The 11,936-nt window shown below is 35.3% G+C and overlaps 1 protein-coding gene across 1 annotated transcript; it reads right to left on the bottom strand.

Moving 5' to 3' along the window:
- Window positions 1–1,545: 1,545 nt before the first annotated feature.
- Window positions 1,546–11,624, bottom strand: LOC140770028 (zinc finger CCCH domain-containing protein 30). The gene is made up of 4 exons (XM_073110981.1): window positions 11,303–11,624; window positions 3,025–3,234; window positions 2,806–2,930; window positions 1,546–2,717 (listed from the first exon to the last, which is right to left on the bottom strand). Exons 1-4 carry the CDS (start codon window positions 11,369–11,371, stop codon window positions 1,739–1,741), a joined length of 1,383 nt encoding a protein of 460 aa, XP_072967082.1. The 5' UTR covers window positions 11,372–11,624; the 3' UTR covers window positions 1,546–1,738.
- Between the last annotated feature and the right edge of the window lie 312 nt (window positions 11,625–11,936).

The raw sequence follows: 11,936 nt of genomic DNA, 5'->3' as shown, positions 1-11,936 counted from the left end.
AAGTGATCTTTTTCATTCAAAAATCATAAAGTAAACAATTTTCGTCCTCAAAATATGTTAAAAAAACATTAAAAGGTATTTTAATCAAAATTGGGTAGGGGCATGTAAAAAAGGAAACTAAATAAGCAGTAGAGATTATTAGGTCTGACCTGGCCAAACTCAGCCCAACCTACCCAATTCTAATTGAGCTAAGCTTGGCTCGACTTAGGCCAGGCCGACCCAAGCCCGAGATGATAATGGGTGGCATGGGCTAAGCCTTTGCTTACCCAACCCCGCCCGAAAGCCCAACCCACTATTCACATCTATGGTCTGACTCATATTGCATTCGTATTCCTATAATTATTTTAGTCTCACATTAAATATTTTGTAAACTATATATCAATATATAAGTATGTTCTAAGGAAAGATAACTAAAATATCTTCATATAAACACATTAAACTTGCCAATAAGATATAATTTTTTTATATTTAACTCATTATTAGACCCATTATACTCAACCTAAGCTCAATATCTAATAGGCTAGTGGACGATAACGGGCTAGAATATTCTAGCTCAGCCCGAACTCGGTCTGGCCCGAATACTTAGTAGGTTGGGTCGTGAACAAATATTTAAGCTCGGTTTGCTCAAAAAGCTCGTCCCACCCAATGATCACCTCTAGATAGTAGAAGACCTTTACTGCAGTCAGGCTATATGCGTGTTTTGCAACAGGCCATTTGAGCAGGTACTTGATGAAAATATTCAAAAGTTCTTAGAAAAATGATAATGCTTACTAGATTTTTCAAAGATAACTTTATACGTGCTTCTTAAATATAAAGTATATATCTATATAACTTTACTTATATTTTATTATAATATAATAGTTTATCCCAAATAAGCTTATTAAATTTATATTCAATTACTAAAGTATAAGTATAGTCGGTAAGGCTACTTTAACATGAAAAAAAAAAAACTATAATACCCACGTAATAGATAGTGTGAAATTAATTAGGAGAAGATAAGTAGTTATAACTTTCAATACAAGGATGATTTTTTTTGCTAGTCACGTATAGATCACAAGCACATTAACTAGAGAGGAAGGTATTTTGATTATCTTTTACTAATATTAATTGGAATAGAGATTTTGCACATTGATAGAAAAGAACAAAGGGAAGTGGAGAAGAGTTAAGTATAGAGGATAAAATATTTTAATCATTTTATTTAAAACATATGTCACAAAATTTTATGCGTAATGATCATGTACTTACTTTATACCAAATTGATCAAACATACAAATGAGCATTTGAATGTAAAATATATTTAAAAACATCTAATTTGTGAATAAATACCCTGCCCGAACCAAACGCCACCAAGTATATTCGTCAAATCAATAGAAATATTCTCAGAATGTTCTTTATGAGCTATAATATAATCAAAGAAGTTTATTATTTGCAAATACCTCCAAAGAACAAGAAGTTAATTAGTGAATTTGAGAAGGGGCAGAGGGTTCTTCATAGTTATTTGTAAACGCAGAAATATGACCCCAGTGAAGAAAGCTCTATATGTTATATTTGGACTACTTAAAATAGGAGAGATCAAATAGAATTTGATGTAAAAATAATCTTTCCTGCAGAAGGAAAGAATTTCCTTCTCCGAAAGAACCTATGAAAACATAGGGAGCAAATAAAAAGGATAATATACACCAAGTGAGGTGAATGAACATTTAAAACAACGATGGGGCAGAAAAACCAGCAGTCCAACTCATCCATTCCTACCAGCAATTCCTCTATCAATTTTCATTCTTTTTGACACTTTTGAGTCCTCATTCTGCTCCACAATTGATCCATCATGCAGATACAAGCAGCTAGCTCCCCGCCGACACCCTTTCCGACTATTGAAGTAAGCACAAGGCTTTGGAATTTTGGGCTTAGAATCTCTTTGCGGCCTAGGACCATTCCTTATTACATCAACATCCTTCATACCTACTGAATTGCTCGGATAAGTTCCAAACTGCATTGGATTGAGATCTAGCATTTCCTGCTTTTCCCCGCCATGTTGCTGGATCAGGCTCTTATAGTAGTTTATATCTTTCACAGGAGGAACACTTGGAGGAGCGCTGGTTGGCATCTGAGAAACAGGTGTAGGATGCCGATTCCCAACCAGCTGTGGGTGCACCATTGGTGGGGGTGGCACCATATTGGTTACTGGATATAGCTGCGAGGTTGGTGGTGCAGCGAAGGGGGTAGAAGCACCAATACTGATACGTGGAGGTGGTGGAGCTGGAAAAGGAGGTATAGCTGGTAGGGTTTGTCTAGAGCCTCCATACTCCGTAAGCAGCTTTTCTACCAGAGCGGGGTCACTGAGAATTTTGATGAGCAGATCTCGGTCAATCAAGCTACCCTCCTCGTTGGTCCTCATTATTGCAGTAAACGCAGCAGAGGCAGCAGCTAAAACATCAGGTTCGGCACAAACTCGAGTACCACCGGTTGGTATTTCACTGCAAGGAAGTGCTGCTTTCCGTTGCAACTGCTCTGTAATCAACCTTAGGTCAGGCAACCTAGGTGGTGTTGCCTTCTCAAGCAAGCTGTGAGACCCTGGTTGAATATGGTCTGGCACATCAGTGGATTCTGAGCTCTCCAATGGTTCTGATGTATCTTCATCTTCAATAGCAACTATCGGAACTATAGGAGTCTGGGAGTCATCATAGGAGGCAAATTCTACCTCGGAAGAAACACAAGGGCTAGAAGGGCATAAGTTTTGTTAAGAGCAAGAAAAATCAAAGATTAGAATGAAAGGGACAATAATTGCAAGGAAGCAAGGAACGTTACTTTGGAGGAATGGTAGATTGGCGTGGATAAATTGCTTCAAGCACTCCTAATTCTCTCTGATTCTCTATGGCCACTTCTTCACTTTCTTCTCCGGCAACCACTAACCACTCTGGATTCAAAACAATCTGCAATTCAGCAAGGATAACAATCAACAGATGTTGAATAGAGAAAATGAGCCTCAGGCTAGGTTCATAAATATGAGGTGGGGGAAAAACTTACCCTAGGAGGGCATTTCCATTTGGTAATAGGGATCTGTGAAATATCTATCTTGAACTGGTAAATGGGATGAGGTGCTTCAAAACCAGGAGGAAGAGAATCATCCGAGCCTGTGACATTTGAATGCAATAGCCATGAAGCCTTTGCTTGAAGATGGTCTTGGGTCCCCAGCCCTGATTGCAAAGGAGCATCTTCAGGTAAAAAAAGCCGTACCTATTGAAAGAGAATGCAAATTTTCAGGTGATTAGTAAGAGTATAGAAGGAAAGTCACAAGATGAATAGAGCAGCATGAAAAGAGTAGGAGATTCCACTAACTTACACAGAATGATAGAAGAACCAATAATCATGCAAAATAAGCTAATTTGACTCTACTTGGGTGTAAGCAGCAAAAAAAAAAAAAAAAAAAAGATCTGATCACATAAGGATGATATTGTTCTACTATGCATATTTAAAGCCTACTAACTTGAGAACGTAAAGAACTTCCACAGGATCCAAATCATGAATATTACATCATGCAGTTAACTAGTCATTAATTAAATTAAGCAGGTTTATTACATAATAACACTGCATACTCTCCTACAATCAATCATCAAAAACATCTTACGAAGATGTTAGTCTTAAATTACAAGTGAGAAAGTAACTCTTTCCAAGACTAACAAATGCACCATCTAATGGTTACAGCACAGGCCTAAGAAGTCAAAGTATAAGAATATCTATGAAGAGAACTAGTTGCACTAGACAAATTTCAGACCATTGAACATCTAGCCATGGAATTGAAAAGGGAAAAGGACAGTACAACAAGAGCTTGGAAGCCATGATTATAAAACATTCACTAATGGATAAAAGATTGATGAATGTCTTACAAGTCATCCATACCAATTAGAACCTAGGGGAAGCAAACATATACAATACCCAACAAGATAAATGAAGTGATGGTTTACCAGGAACATATTATGGAAACAATAGAGGTGATGATCATGAAAGGATAATCTACTACCTACAGACGGTAAGATGGCAACCACAGTTAACCTGAAACCAGAAAAAACTCAAAAACAGAAAACCTTCGTTCTCCAAGGAAAGAGAGAGAGTTCATTAAAAGAACCACACAGCCTTAATGTAAACATGCCTAATACAATTAGCTGCAGTTTCCATAGTTGTGCTAGGCATTTGTCTTAATAAGTTAATATGCATTTGATAATTATGGCCTCTCAAGTAGCATATACAGTTATCAAGAGTTATTAAATAATACACACGTCAAACTGGAGAAATGTAACAATAGTCGACTAGCTTGCACCTTAGGATGCCAATTACCCTAACTGATTGGAGATTCTGCTTCATGGAGATCCACATAACGTGAATACTTCATATAACAGTAAGAATCATTTTGCGATCTTCGAGCACATTTTAAGGATTCAATTTGCCTTCTATCAATCTAATCAATGAAAAGATTAGACTATGGCACCAACAAGCATCAACCTCTGACATCAATATGCACATTAAGACTGCTTGAATTCTGACCACTGTAAAAAAGGTCATGGTAGCCACTATCATTTTTTAATCTTTGTTGGCTTCTGAGGATTAAATGCACCTCTTTCACTTCCATTATATCTCACATCACATATTTGACATCACTTCCATTATATCTCACATCACATATTCAACATGTGAGATTTTTAGAGATAAGTGGAGATTGTTCCAGCACACATCCAGCACGGACTCAATCAGTTCCATTATAATAGGAGAAGGAAGATGATGAAAAACATTGAAGGGGATCTCCGCTCCATGCCACTGCCCCACGAGCTAGAGATTTTTGCCCGCCACCCACCGTAGAGAAAGGAAAGGACAGAGATTGAGAGGGAGGCATCAAAAGAGGAGCAAACTTAGGGCATAGTGAGTTTTCTTTTCTTTTAACTAACGCATGACCCGTATGTTTATGCAGTCTGTATATACAACCTATATGAGGCTAACCACCTATAAGGACTGCATAATGCATATGTGAGGCGGTTTACCAATTGCCAATGCCCATGCAACCGCTTTATAGAACTATGACATTTTGACAACTCTATTTAAGTATATTTGCAAAAAGCCATCTTCAGATAACTTACAAGGAATATTTCTAGTGAATTCTATCTCTTTCACTTAACTTCCATTTATTTCTCTCATTTTCCCACCTATGCAAAAGAATTGCCCAATATACATTTTTCTCACAAGATATTAGAATATTCCATATGAATGCATAGAAGGTTCTTTGGCTATAATTATATAAATGAGGTCATTGGCAATAAGTCTAAAGTGTAGTTAATTATATGTGAAAACCCTAAATATATACATAGAAGAAGCAAGAACACAGAAGAACAGAACTTCTAAAGACCTACTTAAGTTCATCCTAGGATAGTACAACAAATATACATGTCAGTTTCAAGGAAGCTAATTTAAGAAAGGCAAAAAATTAGCTATGCAAACAGATAATCAAACTATATATAACTAATTTGACATTTAAGCATTTAAAAAGATGGTCACCTAAATTCATGCTTAACCTGTTATTCCTACCTAATAATGCACAACAATGGACAACTCAGTCATGTACTAAACTACTAATCATTTGGCATGTCAATTAGAGCCTAGAACATGACACTGTGCCCACATATGCAAATGCATGCACCACCATTTAGAACACCATAAGCCACTAGTCTCAACTGTGAGGTGAATATATAACTTGTGGATAATTTTCCTCAATTCATCTATGTTAATGCAAAGTTATCTGTCAATTCATTATCTTCAACTACTACTCTCATCTCAGCTCCCTGCAACCACCACCCCCCCCCCCCCCCCCCCCCCTCCTCCTCCTCAAAGGCACCTTTTTAGTAGGACCACCTTTTCACACTAGTTCCTTAATATGTCAGTTGTTTTGATTTTGAAACGTCAAAACTATCTCAATCTATTTGTGCTACCACAATTCATGCAGCTACATGCCCTCATTATTCTACCGTTAATCTCAACATCATCATTCATTCCTATCTTTTTGATAACATTTGCTTAACTTGTTGCATCATTGTCCTACATTCAAATTCAAAAAGCACAACTAGTCTCCAAAACCTGTTAGGCTATAGGCAGGAAAGGGGAAAAGACAAGAATTCTTTTAGTTACTTCCTAATCACTTGATTTAGTAGCCTCGGATTTCATATACTAAGTCATAGACCTATGTATCCTAGAACCATAAGATTCTAGTAAAAAGACAAAGTTTAAAAGCTTTAACTAAATTGTGTCGTTCATTCACCTATAGACAATAAAAAAAAATAACTGAAGACTGAATGAACCTTTCATACAACCTAATTGACAAAGTAAATTCACTTGTCTGCCAGTAAATAACCATGCATTAGTCATGACTCTTAATTTGTAACCCTAATGTAAATCATTCATACAGATTCCTTACGAACATATGCGCATGTGAACCATTAAAAAATATATGAGTAAATAGAAGTCTTCTCTTACACTAACCAGAAGCACTCACTTTTTGCTCAAATTTTTGTGCACTTCCTCATTTAACATCTTAAGTAAAACAGATAGATCTTGTATTCGACATACCAGCATGAAAGAGAATTGGTTTATAGATAACTACAACAGAACTTATACTATGGCTCATGAGGTAGGTCACACCAGAGGTTAGCCAACTCTGTGTATCTCATTTGTTCTTGTAATTAAGGTACTTTGTCCAAATACCCAACATCCTTTAGTGTCTGTTGCCCTCACACTTATAAGGTAAAATTGTCCTGTCCTTAAATCTTTTAAACACACTTTCATGCAACATTTTTTTTTATCAAAATATTTGTCCTTTTCTTTGTAGGGTTTTTCAATTTGCTTTTCGATTTGTAAAACCAAAGAATGAAGCAAGATTTTTCTTAAATGCACACGTTAAGGTAGCTATTCCCTCTTATCTTCTAATTATTAACACAATACCTTCTATCTCTAAACCTCAGATACAAGTACCATCATGACAGAATTTCCAAGATTCATATGCTTTAAAGAATGGATTATCATTTCGATAGATAGGATCAGAACGGGCAGTATATCCTTTCTAATGAATTACTGCCACCAATATGGGAGCAAGTATCCTGATACTCTCTTTTGCCCACTCATCCTGTCTTCATGCTCACTTAGAGTTGATGATGTTTCAAACTAGCACAATTTATTTGGAACAAGAACAAGCATATCTGAACAGATCATGCCAACAGCCACACATCATGTTGATAGATCATTAGTACTTCCCATGCCATTCGCATGTCAATCCTTGCTATAAAGCAGTATTACTTGTTAATCTGAATTTTCTAATATATCCAAGTCGCCTTGCCTATTTTTACATTAAGAACACCATCAAAGATTTCCTTAGATAAAATGTTAAGATGACTACTCCACCTTTTCTTATACCTTTTTCTTTTACTAAACCTTTTGAGGTTGTTTTATATTACCTAATAACATTATTTTCTTCACTAGATTTAATAATTATATATGTAGTTTAGTTTCATTGCCGATACTTAACTTGGTAGAGATTATGATATGCCAGTAAGCCACCAAATTAGCTTCACTATCTTTGATTCATAGCTTCCATAGCTTCATTTCTATACATTGCCAATTTTTATAGCATTCTCATTCTTCCTTTATATCAATTGGCCTTTAAAGCTTAGGCCTCATTGATCCACCAATCATAGAAACTATTATTCTATTTGCAGATATATGAGAAACCTCTTCAATTAGTCATTTTATCTACTTAATCATCATGTACATAAGTATATTACCATCACCTAAACTCCATCATCTAATTTTAGGACAACTCTGTATGAATATTTTCTTTTCCATATTCTTAAAAATCTTTAACTCTAGTAACCTAAGTTGTGTAATTAAGTTCTCCCAATAACTTTGTAATTAAACGATTACCTCATTTCCTAAAGTACATGTTCATACTTTGTAAATTATATTATCATCAGACCTATTAACCAAATCCATTCTTTTATACATTTCTATAAGCTCTGAGCATTCTTCAATATCTCCCACTTATTTTCTCATATATGATCATTCAAATCTGCTCTTGTAGAGTCTTCTGCTGCCTTCTTTTCAAGATTTTAATTTTTACCATCTATCTCTTACATATACTCTACTCCCACCCCCTCAAACTTCACCGAGCTCATCCAGCAACAGATCCGGTGAGTCCTTTCGACTACTCCACTCTAGTGAATTCTGATGACCGTTTCTTTTTTTTCTCATTTCTCTTCTCATTCTCACTCATTCTTTGACTTCTCTTTTCTTACCACTACAGAACAATAGTGCAAAAAAAAAAAGATCTCTCTTCACTATTATTTTGTAGTGGTAATTTACAAGTATAAAACTCTGTCAAATTCAAGTCAAAATTTATCATAATTTTGAATAAGTTTTTTCTTTAGTTTTTAAGCTTCATATGTGACTAATTATAACTTTCTTATTTATTTGTTTTTTTTTCTAAATAAATTTTTGTAGAAAGTTTTCTGCATTTTTAAATAATATTCAGAATTCACATAATTAAAAATAGTCTGATCCGATACAAGTAGCTAATACAACCGATATAGAACATACTAGCCTATAGTTATCATGTTGCTTAACTCACAACATTAGCTAAAAGCTTAGAATATGTAGTGAAGATGTTTGGCATCTATAAGACATTAGAATGGACTTCTATATGAGTTTCGTAAGGACATGCACACATATGTGGACTTTCTCCTCCAACTAATTCTTTGTTGGTGTTGCTAGTTTATAGTTGGCAATTAACAAAACCTTATGAGTCTACTTGCAACTATTTCTAGTTCATCAATGATTAATTTTCAAACTAATACAAGCACACCTACTAGTCCTAAATGCTTGTTTCTTGTGTATACACAAACATTTGCAAATGAGTATACATATATATTCATTTATATGCATATGAGCCTACGCATATATGATTAGTGCAACAATGTAATGGTTGAACTATTTACCTTTCTATATATCCTGTTTAGTGGAATTAACAATTTTGAATTTTGAAGGCAATATATTGTTTACGATATATTTACTCTAAACTGAAGGTCAGCTTTGTTATGATATAGTATACTTACAGGGTGAGGAAATTAAAGATCATGTATCATTTGGCATATCATGCTATCATCAAGTGAAATTAGAATACTACCAAGTGGTAATACACATATAGTAAATATGTTTACATCAGGCTTTTCTGATTTAGCTACAAAAATTGAGAAACTTCTATCCAAAATTTATTAAACCTTTCTCTGTGGGCTTTCCTGTTTTGACTACATTTCATTTTCCCCTTCTTTTCAATGAACGATACCTTAGTACTGTAACAACAAGGAAAGAAGGAACCTGAAACAAATCTCTCAGAATGTGTAGAAACAGTGAAATACCAAATGAGAAAAATCAAAACTGGAGGTGTCACTTGATATCCACAAACAAGGTATAGGTTAACTTAAGCAAGAAACATCTCAAGGTTCTAGAAGTAGTTGGGCAAATCCAGTGTTTAACCGCTAATATATATCACAAAAACAATCTACTGGAGCTTGAAATATGCAATATAAAGATATCAATAGATAATTTTTGCACTTCAACATAAGACTGGAACCTGAAGATTTAGTTACAGCAATAATTTCCCAAACATTAAAAATTAGAAATTTAAACTTAGTTGTCCAATGGGAAGTCCAGCACATAAGGGAAAACCGTCATCAATTGAACATCATTTTATTATCTGGAACCATATAATCTATCATGAATATTAACTTGAGAACATAAACTTTCATAAACTTTAGAGGTCCACAGGTATAACGCCTGTGCTTCGAGTTTTGTAAACATTGTTGGCAACTTATAAGTGATATCCCAGAACAATTGTGCCACACATATTTTGAATCTTATTAGCACATATCACAATAATATGTTCTACTTCACTATTTTTTATTCATTGGATTTTTGCTAATTGCAATTTCCCATGATATTTAGTTGTAATGGAAATGCAATCAACTCGACTGCAAAATACTGTTAAGTTGGCTTCAGGACATGATTTAAAGCCTCTACCACTCCTAATGGAACAAAGAAAAGGAAAGAAGTAGATACCAAACTCAACTTTTGTTTAACTTGCACAGATTCTGAGGCATTTTTTCAACTTAAGTCTTGGAACTTTATTTTTTGAAGTAATATCATGTCTTACCGTGGATTGCAAAGTTATCCAAATCCAATTGTTATATATCTGTATTTCATCAAGATTCTATTTAGCCTTTAGTGGCTAGTATTTCTAATAAAATTACGATATTAATCATAATACTCATTTTACCTGCACATTGAAAAGAAATCTTCTCAAGAAGCATCTTTGTGTGAATTATCTTTACCACTCTTTTTCTTTTATCAGTAATCTATAAGTATTATTGAAGGATGGCAGCCAGACCCCAAAATAAGAACTTTTTATTTTTCTTTTATAACAAAGAGTTCATTCTCAAGTTTAATGGAGTAAAGGAAAGATCAGTCATTGCATTTCATTTCATCAATTATTAAACAAAATAAAGAACAGATCAGTTCCTTGATACTTTCATATCAACCTACGTCTATAAGCATACTGAATGTATGATCTTCCAAAACATTATCATCCTTATTGGGGATCAGAGTATCCAAAAAGCTCTGGTTCTAAAAAAAAAGGGTACTCTTTCAATTCTTCACTAAATTCAACCAACTTTTCTTCAATTCCAAATAATTGAGTATACTGTCGATCCAACTGATGCAATAGCCATCTATATTTCTTTCCCCAAAATATTGCTAGGAACAATCTGGAACTCCAACCTCCGTTTCATAAATTACATCTATTAACTAAATCGTAATATTTACTGCACGGGAAACGAGAATTAGATGATTTGAGCGGAAGTGAATGGGCCACCAGTTCTCAGGAAACTCCATTTCATGTTTTTGAATCTGAGACAATTTTCTTAGCTACAATTTACATCGGCTCAAAATTACTCGGGCACCAGACCAGCCAAAAAAATAGCAAGAAAGAAACATCTTATCCCTTGAGAAATCCTACAGGACTAGCGATTTGAAGAAGTATAGAGATCGAGGCACCACAATCGAGAACCAGATGGATCAGAAGGAAGTAAACAGTTTTGGGATCCATGAAACTGGCATAAGATGATGATGATGATAATGATGATACGGATCTACATCTAAAATCAAACAAAAGTTAAGCAGAAGTGCGTGCGAATTGCATGAACCGGAAATCCGTTTATACCTGACACAACTTCATATTGGGGGCCCAAGAAACCCTCCTCGATTGCTTCGCTCCCGACATCCCTATCATCCGATGGTATGAAATAAATAGCGTAGCGTTGATAAGATAAGCAAACGATCGATCGATCTATAGGGCAAGCTAATCTAACGCCCTAAAACCACGAAGAGAGAGAGAGAGAGGAGAGATCGATGAGAGAGTTTTTAAGAGTCTAGGTCTCGAAAGGCTGCGGGAAGAAGGGGAGAGATAGAAGAGAGAAAGAGAGAAGGAAACCCTACGGCACGCCTCGTCTGGATTTCCCCGCTGGCACAGGGATTTTGCTTTTCTGATTATTGATTTATGTCTTACGGTTTCGGTTTGTATATATAGAGGATAAGGTCGTGGTGACGGGTTGGAAGGCCGGGTTTTTCAAGCGGGTTTCGGTTTCGGTTTCGATCGTTCTAACCCGACTATTAGAGCATCTCCAAATTTAGAGCTCGCTTGCAGCCGCTCCATCCGATAGAGTTCCAACCGAGCTCCATTCAAATTTGGAGCTAGCTAAGTAGAGCCCACCAAAAACTTTGGAGTTTTGCTCCATATATTTTAGATTTTTCAAAATTTTAATTTTATCTTTTATTAATCTAACAATTTTAATTTT

The sequence above is a fragment of the Typha angustifolia genome, chromosome 11, assembly GCF_048772165.1.
Source record: "Typha angustifolia cultivar Huaian chromosome 11, ASM4877216v1, whole genome shotgun sequence".
Lineage (NCBI taxonomy): Eukaryota > Viridiplantae > Streptophyta > Magnoliopsida > Poales > Typhaceae > Typha > Typha angustifolia.
Note: the sequence above shows the minus strand (reverse complement) of the source record. Positions and strands in the feature narration are given on the sequence as shown.

Coding starts and splice junctions, on each gene's coding strand:
- LOC140770028 (XM_073110981.1), bottom strand. CDS start 11,371: ATGATAGGGATGTCGGGAGCGAAGCAATCGAGGAGGGTTTCTTGGGCC. Junction 2,931..3,024: donor AATGGAAATGCCCTCCTAGG/GTAAGTTTTTCC, acceptor GCTGAATTGCAG/ATTGTTTTGAATCCAGAGTG. Junction 2,718..2,805: donor CAATCTACCATTCCTCCAAA/GTAACGTTCCTT, acceptor ATGCCCTTCTAG/CCCTTGTGTTTCTTCCGAGG.